At 35.7% G+C, this 17,582-nt stretch overlaps 1 protein-coding gene across 4 annotated transcripts in view; it reads left to right on the top strand.

Moving 5' to 3' along the window:
• Positions 1 to 17,582, top strand: part of LOC149419416 (uncharacterized) — a 40,125-nt gene that overhangs the window by 7,595 nt on the left and 14,948 nt on the right. For 3 of the 4 annotated variants that reach the window (XM_089638281.1, XM_089638278.1, XM_089638279.1), the window contains 16 exons: positions 3,425 to 3,640; positions 5,850 to 5,955; positions 6,137 to 6,297; positions 6,625 to 6,772; positions 7,034 to 7,173; positions 7,882 to 7,998; positions 9,710 to 9,839; positions 10,864 to 11,138; positions 12,138 to 12,261; positions 12,524 to 12,644; positions 12,734 to 12,974; positions 13,988 to 14,109; positions 14,675 to 14,828; positions 14,938 to 15,094; positions 15,773 to 15,919; positions 16,658 to 16,940. In XM_089638281.1, coding sequence (XP_089494407.1) covers positions 3,425 to 3,640; positions 5,850 to 5,955; positions 6,137 to 6,297; positions 6,625 to 6,772; positions 7,034 to 7,173; positions 7,882 to 7,998; positions 9,710 to 9,839; positions 10,864 to 11,138; positions 12,138 to 12,261; positions 12,524 to 12,644; positions 12,734 to 12,974; positions 13,988 to 14,109; positions 14,675 to 14,828; positions 14,938 to 15,094; positions 15,773 to 15,919; positions 16,658 to 16,940 — 2,642 coding nt within the window. The remainder of the gene's footprint in view (positions 1 to 3,424; positions 3,641 to 5,849; positions 5,956 to 6,136; positions 6,298 to 6,624; positions 6,773 to 7,033; positions 7,174 to 7,881; positions 7,999 to 9,709; positions 9,840 to 10,863; positions 11,139 to 12,137; positions 12,262 to 12,523; positions 12,645 to 12,733; positions 12,975 to 13,987; positions 14,110 to 14,674; positions 14,829 to 14,937; positions 15,095 to 15,772; positions 15,920 to 16,657; positions 16,941 to 17,582) is intronic. The other variant, XM_089638280.1, reaches the window with a different exon arrangement.

The following is a 17,582-nucleotide window of genomic DNA, read 5'->3' as shown; positions in this document are numbered from 1 at the left end:
AGAAACGTAACACCCTAACTCAAATTTATGGACAGACTAAATGCAAAACGGTCGAGTTAAAATGGGACTTACGCTACGCTCAGCAGATTAGATTAAAAAAAAATTTACTGTCATTTGCGTCTTTGCAAAATTAATGTGACACGTATGCGATATTGCCATAGGATAATTTGAATTGTATCCGCTGTATTGGATTTAGGGATATACGAAGGCTTGCTTGGTTTTTTGGTGGGGATGATTCATTTGCGGTATTGACCTTAACCGAATGCAAGCATTATATTGATCAAATTAAAATTTCAATTTTCAAAATTTTAATTCGCCAATAAAGCGGTTTGAGCTGTTCAACTGAAAGCGACAAAAAACTTTGAAATTGTTAACTCATACGCGGCATTAAACTTACATAGATGAGTTTTTATAATCACCGTGGCTGCCAAAGTCAATACACATAGCAATGTGAGCTACTTTTGAAAGTAAACATTGATACTGCCTACTTTACTATGTGGGGAGGGTTGTTAGATTTTATTGGTATTAATCCAATGTTCTGTATTTATTGTTGTAAAAAAATTTGTTCCCAATTATAACACAAATAATCACAATTAAATATTTGAACAATATTCATTATTATCAAATCATATGCATTAGAAAAAAGCACACGTTAAAAAGTTTCTTGTCATCTCTATCCACTGAGCCATTACAGCAACTTTCAGACCCGCTAATATATAATACGGTGTTGGAATATGTAATCATTTGCACTATTTGAAGTTTTGTCGCCAGAGGCATTCACTTTTATTAATATTTTTAAATTAGCGATTAGAATTCGTTGCTAAAATCTACATCGTTCTTTAATTAACTTACTTGGCAATAAAAAAATTATGTACATGTAATAAAGTCCAAGTCAGAAGGATTATTTTAGAAATTTTGCAATAAAAAAGAATATTCATATGTAATTTTATTGTGAGAAGTTTGACGCTCGCTGTACATAATTTTAATAAATAATTATTTTATTTTATACAGGGTGTATCGGCACGTACCCGACAAACTTTAACCAGCTATTCCTTAGCACATTTGGAGTAAAAAATGTTATGAGCACTTTGCTGTCCGGTAACATTTTTTTTTAATAAAAATTTTACTATTCATATTTTCACCACATGTCACCAATGTTTTATCCTTTGTCAAAGTTTGAAAACCCGTCTGCCAATATTTTGTTCGAGTTTCGTTGAATAATGTACGTACGTACCTACGTTGCCGCGCTTTTACAATCACAACGAAATGGCACAGCACCATTCGTCTCATTTTTAACTATTATTATTTAGTGTGTACGAAAGAGCGAGGACACTTTTTGACGCACTTGCTAATAACAGCTGTTGAACGCGAGAAACAAGGCAAATGACAGTGACGGAGTGTGGATTTTTTATTTATTTTTTGTTTTTAATGGAAAAAAAATGTTACCGGACAGCAAAGCGCCCATAACATTTTTTACTCCAAATGTGCTGAGGAATAGCTGGTTAAAGTTTGTCAGGTACTTGCCGATACACCCTGTATATGTACCTACCTACGCCCATGGGGCCATTGCATAAAAATAAGATAAATTTCCCTATGATATCTTCGACTACTTGCGTTTGCTGAATAAGTTCTTTTTTTAGAAAATTTATAGAGTTATGTTGATAGGAATATATACCGATTGTTTATATTATTTGGTGTTGAACGGTTTACATGTTTGAAGTTGCAACATTTGCAATATTTGGTATATCTAGAGTAAATATAGCACAATGAATAAATTGAATGATATCACATTTAGAACATAATGGTATTGTTTTAACTTCAATAACTGAGAGAACCTTTTGCATTTGAAAGCATGTTTATAATAATATTACGTTGTATGTATAGTTGTGATTTTGAAAATTTTATTGAAACATTGTATTTATAATCGCATGATAAGAACAATATGTGTTATTAAATTTTCAAAATGAATATTTCGTAAACTTTGTAATATATTCTTACATAAAGCAAATGAAACAACTACATAATAGTCCATTGAGTATTATTATACACTATTTTTGGTACTGCATGCTCATTTTTAATTTGGGAGGCGGGTATGGGTACCGCCACCCCAGGAACCATTTATTGGATAACTAACACTTCTGCCATAGGTCACCCCAAGTGGTTTGCTACGTTTGGTGACTTAGCAGGGGTGCCCGGTTCATGGGGAGAGGTTTATCCGGGTCTTGGCGGCGGATGTGTCTGTCCACCAACTGCATGGCAGCCCGGATTGGGAGAGACTGGTGGAGGGAGACCTTTTGACCTCTCCAACAGGACTCTCTCGGAACATCGCCTTCCGAAAAATTCACAACACAAAAACTAAACTCCTGCAATAACTCTACCAAATTTGTATAAATTGAAAAAATCGCAAAATTATTTATTATCATTAATTGTGTTAGAAATTATGACAGTTTTGGTAGCAGGTAGGTGGCGAACAGAGACGCACATGCATAATAGAGCGAGAAGGTAATAGATTTTACCCAGCAATATTGTCGTAATATCGTTAGCCGAGCAAACTCACCTTCAAGACAGGGCAATACAATAGTCAATACTCAACAATCTTGCGCAATCTTGAACGACAATACTAATATTTTGATGGGAAATTGTCCTCAAAAGTTTCTCTTTTACCAGAGTCTTAAGATAAGTCCTATTTGAATGATCCCTTTTTAATGCCAATTCTCAGCTCGTTTCAGATTTTGATCAAATTGTGATCAGCTGTCGAGCATAACGGTCAAAATGGTAAATTCAAATGTGATAAAGTTCGGAGTATCCTAAGTCCTACACTAACTAAGGCAAAACCACCTCAACCCAGGCCAGAACACTGAATCCAGTTGGCCTGCTATTTATCCTGATCCGCCTATATAATTACTGGCTCCTATATAATGTTGTAAGGCATTCTACCATTTAACCACTTCGTAAAACATAGAATGATTTATATAAATAGCGTTGATTCAGTGTCCTGGTCTTTTAATTGAGATAGTTTTGATGAAGGCTGTGTTTAATAAGTTCAATAATGGCTAGGTTACATGTAGCCAGTGCCAAGGACAGTGACAAGTAGTAACTAAACCACTGTCATGAGAAAAGTGATAAGTGCCGTCCACATGTGCAATTAAATAACTGATTTAGTAAACTCTTGCATTTGTAATAAAACTTGATTGTATGCATGTTCAAACAGCATGACAATAATCCCCACCGAACTGGGTTAAGTTAATCGAAAAAATAGGAATGATTCTAATCAAGTCAAGTAACTTTCTATGGACTTGCCTCTGTTTTAAAATTTACTTAATAATTTAGTTAAACACTAAAATTATCACTATCCTTGCTACTGGCTACTAGGCTTTACTGCTCATCTCAACAAGTCTCTAATCCGTTGTATCTGGCCACGCAGTGAATTTGAGGTGGCATCGCTGAACTTCCCCGGGCAGGTGCACCGCTGGCGCCTTTCCCTGCTGTTGCAGCGGGGCACGGAGCGTTCCCACGAGGCGCTGCTGAAGGACGCAGCGCGGGCGCTAACGCTGCTCATCGTCACCGGCCGCGCCCGCGTCACTGCTGACCGCTTCTCCGTCAAGCAGAGTCTCAAGTCTCTGCTGCTCGGTCTCACTAGGTGGGTTTATTAATTTATTTAGGGGATATTTCACCAACTCCAAACTAATTATTGATAACTATTCATCAAGCAACTTTAATGATGGCTGTAAAACAGACTTTTGATGTTTTGAATTTAACTTTTTTTGTGAATTTATATTTCAAAAAAATTACAGAAATGAAATATAATTAAAAAATATATATTTTTCATGCATAGTTTATCAAAAAAATTTTTTTTTCATTCATACTGGATATAAATGTAATAAAACAATATTATCATGACTTTTTGTAAAGTGTTTGCAAAGTTGCGACATATATTACAAGTATGTCTCCTCCTGGAGAGACTAGACATACGACTTTGGCCATTTTTCACAGGCATGAATGACAAAATATCAAAAGTCTATCAATTTGGTGTTATAAAATAAACATATTAGAACACTAAAAAGTACCCATAGTAACAGTTGAGCTAAAAATATAGTAAATACAACAAACTTACTTATTTCTGAACCAGCAAAAAGTACTGCCTGCCATTTTGAAAATACCATAAATCTGTTGTATCAGCATTTATTTGAAAAACAAATCATTTTAAACATATAATTGACATCTATGATCAACAGTGTAAACTCGAAACTAGTTTGCATCTAATAATAATCTAAGCATCACACCACTTTGCGGTGGGTCTGAGCAGGATAACGTGTAGCGTTACTCAAACTGTGATGAAAAAGATAATTTACCGTTCTCAACATAGCACTTTTAGACAGTTTGCTCAGAGGTAAAAGAGGTAAAAAGTTTACTCTTAAAAAAGGTAGATAAATAACTGGAGAAAAATGAAGAAAAATAACAAAACTGACTTAACCCTAATTTAACCTGCCTCTGTGTTGCCTTTTTCCTACAACATGTGTCTCTTCGAAGACCCATGTTCGCTCCTTCAGCTCCTCAAAAACACCCTCACACGGCATCCCCAAATATGAAATTAATTTCCTCAGGGCTTCCTGTGTGAAGTTAAGGAAAAATTAAAACATATATATTATTTATTTATTTATTTACGCCCTAATGGGCTTTTACAAAAGTAGTTAACAAGTAATACAGTTGTGTTACGTAGTTTACAATAAATTATGATTTTTGATTAAATTAAGGTAAATTCATATTTATAGTGTGGATTACGGAAAGTTAAATATGTATTAAGGAACATAGGTATACATATAAAAACAAAAGTGTATTCACTACAGAGTTGTGAATTCATACATCTCAGTAAAATGATTAAAAAGATTTCGTTTTATAACTAATACGGAATCTTTAAGCATGTCTACAATATTCCCAAATTTATTGCCAAAATGATGTAGTCTATTTATAGGTGTATGAGCTTCATAGTTGGTTTTAAAATTGTATTTATTTTTTTATTTATGTTCGGTTTCGTTATTGTTCTGTTTTATCTGGTTACTGAGAAAAATTAAGTATGTTGAGAAAGTCTGTTACTCATTTCAATCAATGAAAAGAAGTGAAAAAACAGGATTCGAGGTTAGGTGATGAAGATAGTAATGTACTTGATGTACAAAAATAAAACCTGGAGATTTCAGTATAGAATGATCCCTGGGGCTTGGATCCTTGAAGCAAACTAAAGTCCTGCGTATATTTATAATTCAGCAAATTTTGTATAGCACCATTTTTATGATCATCCCTAAATGGGGAAATTATTGATTCAAATTCCCCTTGGACGGGAGACCTATCGGTCTTCGGCCCCTTAAATAGCGGCACAGTTTGTAGTTGGAGGCCCACTTAATTTGGTATCCACTTCAATCACTGCACTACCTACACGCGCGGTAAATATTATAATAAATATTGTCCCTGAATATTGAGAGAACCTCTCGATCAAAGGTGGATTTCCTACTCAAACCTGGTCCGCCATCAATAGGTTAAGGTGCTCCCATAGCCGCTGTGCCCACGTGATGCACAGATGGGGCCTTAAAGAGTCGGCGATGTGTGAATGTGGTGCGGTGCAGACCACCAAACATGTGGTCAACGAATGCCCGCTCTATTCATTCCCCGGCGGGATTGATGAGGTTCACATGGTAGCGCCTGAGGCCCTAGAATGGCTCGCAGACCTAGATGTCCCCCTCTATCCCCCCTACCATTCGAAAGAAAAAGGTTGATCCAAATTTTATCTATCTCTGAAGCAAGGGTTTTTATATGTACTAAACCATTTGTAATTCTGATTTTCCCCGCTTTCTTAGATTGCTGGACATTGTTCTTGGAATGCCTTCACTCCTTGCTCACAATTTGGACAATAAGATCAAGGAGGAGAGATGCCGATATCTGGTCGCTGAACTAGTCTGCAGGGTAAGTTTCTCCACAATTAATCCTTTTATACTTGCCCAAACACAGCTGTTGTCAAAAAACGATCTTTACTCTGGTGTAACATCTCTTTCAGTAATATGCATCATTTATGAGGAATAGGGAGACATTACAACGGAATGACAAAACTATTGTAACTAATTATCATGATGTTTGTATGTTGTAGCCCGAGTACAGTACGGCCCTGTCTATGTTGTGCAACTTTGTACGTCGTCAGTTAAGACGTGCCGCCACAGAGAAGTTTGAGGTGGAACGGGAATGTTCACGTCCCCCCTGTGCTGTACCATATATCTACCAGACACCGCAAGGTGGCCATATTGATTTAAGGTAATGTCTAATAGTGACTATTATTTTTATTAAACATTAAGGTAAAAATCAACCATTGTTTATGGCGTAGGGATAAGAACTATCTATGACTTCCCAAAAGTACAGAAATAAGTATACACATTTTTACGTTGTTAAAATTTTAACAAATGAAAAATGTTTTGAATGTTTTTTTTGTAATAAATAAGAACTCGAATTTCGAACTTGTCACTTGTTTTAACCTCTTGCACATATGAAGCCCCAATAAGACATAGGTTAAAAACCTTTATTTTAAACATTACACAAATAAGTGATATTTTGTGAATAAGTTTCGTATTCTTTATTTTTCAGGCTCTTCAAACGTGACACAATGAGGCGCGCCCTGCCGATCCTGATCAACATCCTGGAGAAGGAGACTAGAGGCTGGTTCCTCCACTTCCGAGAGAGGTTGATAGCCGAACTGAGGGCTCAGAAGATGCCAGACCAGGACATAGAAAGAGTAAGTCAAATTTTAAGTGGGTGACAATCTTCATTACACCACGGGATTCAGAAGAAAATAAATTATAGAAAGTATGATAAGAGGCAGTTGGCAGGATCAGTATTGATTTATTAGGATACTGTCCATGTACCATTTTATGATTAGCCAAGTTTACATCTTTCCGCATAATCAAATTTGTTACATAACGAAAACATAGTAAAATTACTTAAATAGATGGAATCAGTGATATTAATGGGTTTATTTATTAATGTGACATTTTAGGAAGTGAAAGAGGCAGTGATGAGGGAATACCTCCAGCGAGTTTTCAATAGTGTCCTTTCCCACCCCGGACTGGTCACTCTCGGTTCTGGGATCCCCGACTTACTGGTTCGTCAGGCTCAGGCTACCGTCATGATGCACAGGTTAGTCTTTTCATGATAAACCTAATACTTGATAAACATATTCCAAAATTGTGGATAAAATTATGATCCACTGACCAAAGAAAAGATAGACCTGCACGTAAGAGCGAGGGGAACAAACAAGCTTGCGGGGAAAGTGGCGTGGGCTTCTCTTTTTCAGTGAATTATCAATTAATGAATCCAACAGTCTACAGGCAACTCGCATTGTAGAATCACTATTTAGTCTTGGAAAATAAAAACTGTTTATGAATAACTAGTGCTTTTTACAATGGCACGCGAATTGCTTGCTGCGTGTAATTGAGAATCCCAAATCGAGCAAACACGTTTGACTTGTTTCCAAAATCGAATATTTGGTTATACTTTTACAATGTTTTATAATTTACTCACCGCAGTAAAGAACTGGTGAAAGATGAATGAAAGCTCAGGTGGACCTGTGAGAAACAAACATTCAGGCCTTGCGCAGAAAAGTCCCACAGTGGACTGCGCTGCAAACCGGTGTACCATTGGCGAACTTTACTTTTCTGTGGCCAGTGTACGAATGATGTTGTAGTTCATTTGAGACATGCTCAACCCCTCCTGGTGCCAAAAAGATTGTCACGTGGTTTGTCTCCAGCTCGTCAAAATCATACTTAGTTTTTGCATTAGCACATGTCCATGTCTTCGAACATCAGTGATGATGACATAACTTTTTTATGTACTTTATTATTGCAGGGCTGTGGACAATGTGCAAAGAAAGTTGGATCGTACCAAGGACACATTACGAGAGCGATTGGAACACACACACCCGGTCCTGTCCAGGATTAAACCGTGGATTGAAGCTAAACTTAGGTTAGTTAAAACTAAAAAGTTTTAAACTCTTTCTTTTTGGCTAAGATAAATCGAAGTTGTAAAGGATAAGTGAATGAGGTGTCAATTTGCAAATGGTTTAGGAGAGCCTATCAAAGTTTATGAAAATGGAAAAAGTTTGCTACCGCAAATTCCATAGAATATTTGCTGTATATTCATACTTTGCTGTATTATGAATTCTGCACCAATATTTAAAAACCGAAGCGAGTACAGTAGAACCCTGTTAATTCGAACCCCGATAATTCCAAAAAATGCGTAATTCAAAAATTCCCTCAGAAAAATTTTTTCATACAAAATGGTTTTTTAATTCGAAATTCGTTAATTCGTAATTCGAAATTTATTTTTGTCCGCGCACGAAAATTTGTTCGTGTAATTCGAAAAAATTTGATTTTTGCGAAAATAAATCATAATATTTCGTAAATCTGGATAGATTTACACTGGAATGTCATATTTTTTCAAATTTATTTTGAATATCCGAGTTTGAAGGGCAGAGAAAATACGTTTTTTGCGGATATATGTCGTATTTTTACGAATTTACATCAAATATCTGAATTTAAAAGGTCGGCCGCGACAGAAATCGGCCGCGCATTCTCGATTTACACGGAAATATGTCGTATTTTTGCGAATTTATTTTGAACATCTGAATTTAAAGAGCCGGCCGCGAAATCTTGATTTACGCGTAAATATATAGTATTTTTACGAATTTATTTCGAATATCTGAATTTAAAAGGGCCCGCCGCGAAGGAAATCGGATTCGAAATCTCGATTTACCCGGAAATATATCGTATTTTTACGAATATCTCAATTTAAAGGGTAGGCCGCGACCGAAATCGGCCGTGTAATTTCGATTTAAGCGTAAATATATAGCATTTTTATGAATTTATTGTGAATATCTAAATTTAAAGGGCCGGTCGCTACGGTAATCGGCCGCGAAAATAAAGAAATAATTGGTATTAATACGAATTTACTCCTGAAATACCACCCGGATTTGAAGAGGCGGCCGAAAAAATCGATTATGGCGTATTTTTTAATTTTTGTTTATAAAATTTCTAATTACGTGAGAATTCGTTAATTCTAAATTTGGTTTTTGATGTCCCTTGGATTTCGAATTAACGTGGTTCTACTGTATTACAAAAGTTAAACATTTCAAATATCAATTTATTATTATTTTTCGGAATAACTTTTATTGAGTAAAAACCTCAAATTGTAATATTTAAATATTGAAGACAATATTAGTGATTCTTAAAACGCAAATCTGAAACAGAAAAATCAGAAAAGGAAACGGTCACATCTAGGACTCGAACCCAGGACCCTTGTCTTTCCGGGACAATGCTCTCGGAAAGACAAGGGTCCTGGGTTCGAGTCCCAGATGTGACCGTTTCCTTTTCTGATTTTTCTGTTTCAGATTTGCATTTTAAGAATCACTAATATTGTCTTCAATATATCAATTTATTTCTTATTTTTAATATACAAACTAGCTGGTATTATGTGTATAGAAAGTAGTGTCAACCTTTCTATACTTTCTACAAATATAATATGCATGTATTAAATATATAAACCTTCCAGAAGAAATTCTCCAAATGATAATGAAAACCCTATCAAAATCCGTTGCGTAGTTTAGAAGAACCAAGCGCACAAACAGACAGACTTTATTTTATACCATTTAGAGATGTATTTTGTTTTTGTTTTCCAGAGGTGCAGAAGACTTGTTTGTGAATCAGAACTCCTGGAACGCCCACCAAGAAGCCGTGGCCCTGTGCACAGCTCATGGACTAACTCAAGCCGCTTACTTTATACAAAGAGATCTTGCTTTCATGAAAGAGGTAATAAATAAACACTGATTGAAATGGCTCTAGCTATGTTCAGTAGGACGATGTAAATAATCATGTTCTTTTTCTCCATTCTCTTCCCATTCTGAATATTAGGGTGCCATACTCCCTCTAATGTTAGTCACACACGAGAGCTATAATACATTACTCGCCATAGGAATGTATCGCGAAATAGGCCAAGCCCAGATATATTATGAGAGTATTGCACTTATGTGAAACTAGCTTAATTCTTATAGTTTGCTCTTGTATGGTCACGACATAAAAAATAATATGTATTATTGTTTTTGAATTACATTTTAAAAATCATGGTTCAAAAATTTCTTTCTTACAATCATCAGCCATGTTTTCATTCTTCTCTTCCTAGGCTGTGTCCTTTTTTGTTCTGAAATGTTAAAAGTTAAGGCGATGCACTACGTCGTGTAATATTTTGAATCGAGCCGCCATCAATAACACTCCTTACGTAGATGGCGATAAGGCTTAAATTCCCACTTAACACCATCCAGCTGTTTTGATTTAGTTTATTTGCAAGAAAAAACATGGCCAAAAAGTGCCTTTTATTTTATTTTGTGGATGTTCAGGCATAAATATTTAAATGTTTCCCGATCATTTTATAATTAACTTAATTTGCCACATTATTCAATAAAACCATAACCGAAAATGGGTTTGTAAGTAGGAAATTTTGAACTTTAAAGCAGTTTTCAGAGGCCTTATAAATATTTTTTTTTCTGGGCTTATAAAAAGACTTATGTAAAAAATACTCGATTTTTTCAAAGGCCAAGATGTATTATACTCGCGGTATTTATTTAAAGCATCTCAAACATTTCTAGGTGACCAAATTTTCAAACCAAAAACACATGATTTTGCATTGCTACGTAGTGCATCGCCTTAATGTACGAAGTATTTCTTTTAAAAACTTTTTTTTAAATTATGTATGGTTGATCGGTAGGTAAGTAAGAATGCTTTCTAAATAGGTACCCGTTTCAATATGATAATCAACAGCCATATAATTTTTCAACAGAGGGAACCTGTGCTGCTCAAAGAGCTGCGCAAAGTCAAAACGCCCACGCGCAGCTTTCAATGGATGACACAGATTTGGTTCCCGGCCAATTGGATCGTTCGGCGCAATTTCCAGGGCCAATCAGAGGCCATACCCACCGTGCTGACCAATCAGATCACCAGCATTGTAACACCGAGGTCCGACCCCAGCCAACCAGTCTTCTTCATAGAAAAGGAAATCACTAGAACAACAACTACAAGATGGCCGATGTGGAGATGGATTAATTATTGCCATAGGTAAAAAAAAATTGTAACAAATTTAACCCCTCAGGCCTCTTGTCTGTTATATTTTTAAAAACACTGAAGAAGGTCGGATAATGTGTGTGTATTTCCACTTTGCAATAAAATCCAAATAAATGTAATATTTCTGAACGTATCCGAAACCTAAAAACTATTTTTTGATGGTTATGATATACGCATTCAAATTTTATTGTTAAAAATAAATATTAAAAATTTTAATGCAAACATAAAAAAAATTTAAAATGGCACACATTAGTTTTTTTCATCTAAATACTGAACTAAAATCACTGATAAAATCAATGATAAAAATCACACATTTTATTAGGCAAATGTACTGTAAACAATATAGTCAACTCACTTTTTTGTTGTTTCATATTAAAATAATTAATAAAAAATCTCAAATTGCATCCTTACTTTTGGTTTCATTGAGGTTTACATTTTAATTCTTTTGTAGTTAATTTCTAGATTTAAATATAAAGCATGGTGTTTAGATGATATTTCTCATTATGAAAATAAGGGAGGCACAACGATTTCTATGAGACCATACAAGCTGTACCCAAATGGGAACAAATTCTTGACCCTACGTGTAATAGCTGTTTGTTCACAAAACCGAACAAATTAGTCTGAGGTGTTACACCCTCGATATAAAAATAACATGTACAAAACATACATTTATTTAAAAACATGTACATTACATACATTTATTTAAAAACATGTACAATACATACATTTATTTAAAAACATGTACATTACATACATTTATTTAAAAACATGTACAATGCATACATTTATTTAAAAATATGTACAATATATACATTTATTTAAAAATATGTACAATATATGCATTTATTTAAAAACATGTGCAATGCATACATTTATTTAAAAACATGTAAAATACGTGCATTTATTTAAAAACATGTACATTACATACATTTATTTGAAAACATGTACAATACATACATTTATTCAAAAAGTCATAATACATATTTTTTTTAGGACTTGGTCGTGGAGCTGGAATGCAATGTTTCTATTTGGCGTGGTTATCCCGTGGTGTTCACCCGTGTCCCTCAGGGCACTCTTCTTTATGGAACCATTTATGCCGGATCTTGAACTTTCACAGGTAATAAATCATAAAAGGTTATAATATTATTTATTTATTTTAGGAAAATAGATTGTTTACATTTTATCAGTTTGTACATATTGAGATTTCCTCCTTTACCTTTGACTTTACCTCTGAGGAGCTTATGGAGCTCATTATAGTGGTAATTGAAGATGTCATAATATATTATATGGTCTTTATTACTCAACTTGTTCTGAGGATATAGTGTCAGATTGAAAATAATATTCCAAGTTTTGAAGAACAAAACTTTTTCCTTTTTCAGGTTAATGGTACGCTATTTCCACGCAAAAGCAGTGTCACACCCACAGCTTGTTCCCGACTAATATCTTTATGGAGGCACATATCCAAATCAAGAACGCACTTTGAAACAAAACCAGATACAGGTACAAAACACATCCAATATTATTTTGACTGCAAAATGGTTGGATCAAAATTGATAACAATTACTTATTTATTAACTATCCTCTTTCAGGCTTCATAGGCAAAGGGCTAACGCGCCACATGAACCGGGTGTGGAACTACATGATCAAGGGCACTCTGGGGACGCTCTGCATTCTCGTACTGTTCCCCATCATCTGCCTCGGGGCTGGGTTGCTCAGCCTGGCCGCGGCCGCCACTGTTCCGCTGTGGATGCCGGTGGTGACCTTCATCCTCCACATCCTCATGCTGCTGGTGTACGACCTGGACAGTCCAGATCCGAGGGCCAGGAATAAGTAAGGATTTAGTCAACCAACTGCGTGATAGTTATGCTAATCTTTAAAACTGTTATTCACAAAGCACTCTTTTTAGGGTGCCTTATACAAAAAAATATTATTTTGTCGAATTCCGCTGCACGCTTAATACGCAAAAAAAATTATAACACAGCACTTGGTTTCAACTTAATTACTGCAAGAAATAACTATTCATGTAGTGAGAGACGGTAAAAGATGCATTAAAGTTCCATTTTTTCTCAAAGTTAGGTTTGAAGGTCGGGAAATATGCATAAATTATTAAAATAACCCAAACTAAACCCTAAAAGCCCAGCTACACTACTCGCGAAGTTGATCGAAGTTGACCGAATACGATAGTGTGGGCACGAACTTCACTTCGCTTCGGGCAACTTCGCTTCGCTTCGCCCGACTTCCGATTGTTGTCGGTAAATGCGCCCGAGTCAAAGGACTGGACTGAGTTACTCGCGAAGTTGCACGAGTGTGGGCACGCACTTCGAACTTCGGCTAACTTCGTCGAGGACTTCGTCGAAGCGAGTAGTGTAGCTGACGCTTAAAAACCTATTTTCTGCACGTTTACTTAAACTCCCGACCTAAATAATTGTCTCCATTTGATATTTAAGTTGAAATCAAGTGTTGTTTTTTTAGAGCGTAATTCGACAAGTTTATCCAAAAAAAAGACTGTTATTGGAACAAGAGACAGGCCAGGAATTAGGTTTGCAAACCAGTAAGCCAATTCCCTTTGGCACCATGACGTATTTCGGCACTTTAGGCTGTAGCAGCCCCACAGTAATATATTATATGGTGGTTGCGTCAATAAATGGCACTGTCATTCCTAGAGTAGTATGGCCACACCTTCTACTGCATGATGTTACCAAAACTTTTTCTCAATAACTTATTTCTTTAAATTTTCCAAAGTCCGCCACTCTCGTTTTTGATCTACAATGTGCATTTAAATGTTTATTGATTATCAAAAATTGGGTGAATTGATAAAATAATTGAGCCATTTTAAATTTTAGATTTTTCATCATATTGGAAGCGGTAATATGGAATATTCTAATACAGGGATGTCTCCAACCGATCGCTGCTGTTTTTGTGGCCCTTGTTCTTTGTCCTGTGGCAGCTTTTATATTATTTACAGGTGAGCACATTATAATAGAATCTAGCATTTTAAACTTAAATTTATCTCAATAATTTCTGACTGCCATAATTTCAAAGGAAATTTTCAACTGTTTGTTTTTCAAGAAAACATTCAAAATTGGAATCAAATAATGTTAGTACGTATTGCCACTAGGCAGACTTAAAATATAAGGGGTACCTACCCAAATCTTGTTTTTTTTTTAAAATTAGATACTTTGGCTGTCACTTTACATTTATTTATTACACGCTTATTACACGATTATTACACGCCTGTTCAACGTTGGTGTGGTAAAGCAGGCCTTTAGCTTGGTTTAAGACCATTTTAACCAAACAAAGGCCATGGTAATAAGTGAAGTTTTTCACTGTTCGGACCTTACTTACGCGCTGCATAATATTTACACCACGTTTTTTTAGTAAGGCTGAATAACTTTACATATTTTAAAACATTAAATTGTTAAATTTAAAAATTATTATAAGCGTGGAAGAAGTCGAAAGTATTTATAGCAGTACCTACCTACCCTCAATATCAATTTTATTGATCATTCGTAATTTTTCATACATTTCAGTGGGAGTATTGCGGTATTGGATAAGGCTAGCCTGGGATGCCATACTCTTCCAATGTGTGATCAGAAAAAGGGGACGGGTTCCATCTTGTGACAGCGCCTTCGTAAAGAGAACAGCTGGGCCAGGACTTGCTCAAGATTACTATTTCCAAATAAGGTACCTACTTACCTACCTATATGTTATTATTATTTTTTCCTGCCCCTTCTTATTTGCCCCTTAAAATTTTTATTCCAAGACTCAATGCTAAAGTAATGTTTTTTCTCAGGCCGGAGCAATCATTGGCCGCACTTGAGTCAAGAATGGAACTAGATGAACTAGCAGCCTTTCAGCAGATGACGGAAGCTGCCGTCACGCAGCCGCAGAGAGATTTCGCACAATTTGTTGAAGCCTGTTTTGGACCGTTCTCTGTCCAACTTGCAAAGGTTTGTAAATAATATAAACAAAACTAAATAGATCTAAATCCTACAAAGATGTTCAATTCCAAAAAGAACCATATTTCAGCCATTATGTCACGTGTAGTCGAAATAGTTCACAGTCAATTCATAGAGTTATTTCGATGAGAATTATAATTCAATATTTTCTTCACGTCTGTTTTTATCCACCAATTACATTTTTTTATTAAATCATTCTAACCTCCAATCAATCACAAAATCTTTTGTTAACCTCTCTGTTCCTCTACTAAGTTTTCATTTTTATTAACTTTTTTTTTTTGTGAAACTGCACAAGAGTCTCAATTGCTCTCAACCGTCTGAAGCCAGTGAGACTATGACATCCCCAATTGGGGTATGTTGTGAGGCTGAAGGTAGTGGGGAGGGACGTATACGGGGAAGAGGAAGATAGGAAAGTACCTGGCTATTCAGATCTGGTCTCCGAACACGTCCAAAGCCATGATAAGCCACGTTTCAATTATGAAGGTGGACTTACGCCAGGGCGATACTGAGAGTATCTTCCACTCTTGAAATAATCCAAATTTCAGAACCAACTCCTTTATCCTTTTTTAGTACACTTTAAATATGGAATATTTTCATTCAAATTCAAATGAAAAAAAATGCAAAAAGTACCTACCCCAATTTCATTACATGACCTGCTTTATTTTCCAGACTGGCCCATACAAGCAGCTAGAAAAAGAAGGCACTGATCTGATTGCTTCCCTTCATGAGAAGTTGGAACGGAGAAGGCGGGACTTAAACCTCGGACTTAGTCAGGCCATCCGCTCCAAAATCAAGCTGAACACTGTGGACCTGAAGGTTTGTACAGTTTTATAGGTATACCGCTGATGGCTTTGTTTTAACCTCTCCTTTCATGTACGATGCATTTAACATAAATAATAGTTACAACTGAGTTCTTTGGATATATCTTTAAAAGCTCCATAGCTCACGATGGAATGATGTTTTGAGTTCAAAGTAATTATGTTTAAACAACTTTCAGACAGAAAGATTGGTGTCCAAATTTCATCTCACAAAAGTTGCTACTTTAGTCAATCGGATTTCTGCTTTATAGATTAAATTTGACAATCAATAGTACTTACTCGCACTGGCTGCTTTTGTTGTCTGTTTGAGAAATCGATTGATAAATTCATTCGTTGAAATTTCTAAAGATCAATTTCTGGTGGCGGCGACATCTACTTTAACCTGTGGAGAGCCGGAACAGAAAATCCTCGGCACACACTCGATTGCTGGATGAAATTATTTTGAAAACTCAAATATTTTCATCTTTGCAATGCCGTTTTACGAATTTTGACATTAATAGACAATTTATTTTCTGGGCTGTCATAGAGGCTACATTCATGAAATAAAAAGTAGAATTGACATGTTGTTAGCCCAAGCGATTCTGCTTCTATCCTCTATACAGTTTTCAAAGCATAAAGGTTAAAATCGTATCGCAAAAAATTGCCAGCACCATCGGCACACCACTCATTAAAGATTTGTATAAATAACCCAATTTATTGAATAGTTTTAAGATTTATTTGATTAATATGATTTCAGATTGCAATTCAGCAAGGGGCGCTGATGCTATCAAAGTTCTACCCCACAAACATCGTCCCTCGCTTACGTGTCTCTGAAGAAGAATTCTGGGATAGCCGGGGGCTCAGCCCCAACGACTGGATCGGCCTGGCCGGACTACTGTACGCCGACCTCTTTGGCCTAGACTTCCTGACACCACTAGGCGAAGCCGACACGAGATTCCGACTAGATCCACACAGCCAGGTGTGCTTAGCGCGCTATGTGGACATGGTGCAAACTACGGAGATTGGTGAGGATTTGATATGTAGGTTCACTGCACAATGTACCTACGTTTTTAATGTTCACTTGAAAGAGGAACAAACTCAGACTATTTTTTAAATCCATAGATTTTTGTATAATAATATCTATAGTGGCGACACCCCCAAGTGCAAAGTTAAGTGTGTCAGTCTTTATGTCGAATGATTGATATTTACACAGTAGATATTAGATCTCTGAGGTATACGTGTGGCACAATTATATACCGTGTATATTATGAATATGTATATTACGAGATGTGTTTTTTGGAGATCAAAGAGAATTCCGAACCGGTATAAGCTATGTAGTGACCAAAGGCGGCTCTAGGAGTCCGTAAGAGTCCTTCCAGTAAGTGGAAGGTCTATCGAAAAAATAAAAAAATTAAGTTAATACAAATTGCTAATGCATAGTGAGTATTATAAAAACGCCAATGTATGTTAAAATAAAAATAAAATGTAATTAATTTACTGGTACCCACCTATTCTGAAACCGGTAGTACAATAATGTTTAATTTAAGACTATTTATCTAATTATTTACACATCTAACTAATTAATGTTTTTTTTTTCTTTAACCTCTCAGAAAAAGACTTTTATTTACTTTGTGTTCCTTTGCGAACTGTCAAAACGTGAAAATTTTTGTGTTATTCATGAG

This window comes from Hesperophylax consimilis, chromosome 12 (genome assembly GCF_061612785.1).
Source record: "Hesperophylax consimilis isolate HC1 chromosome 12, BYU_Hcon_1.0, whole genome shotgun sequence".
Taxonomy (NCBI): domain Eukaryota; kingdom Metazoa; phylum Arthropoda; class Insecta; order Trichoptera; family Limnephilidae; genus Hesperophylax; species Hesperophylax consimilis.
The sequence above is the reverse complement of the archived record's forward strand: the minus strand, read 5'-3'. Positions and strand labels throughout refer to the sequence as shown.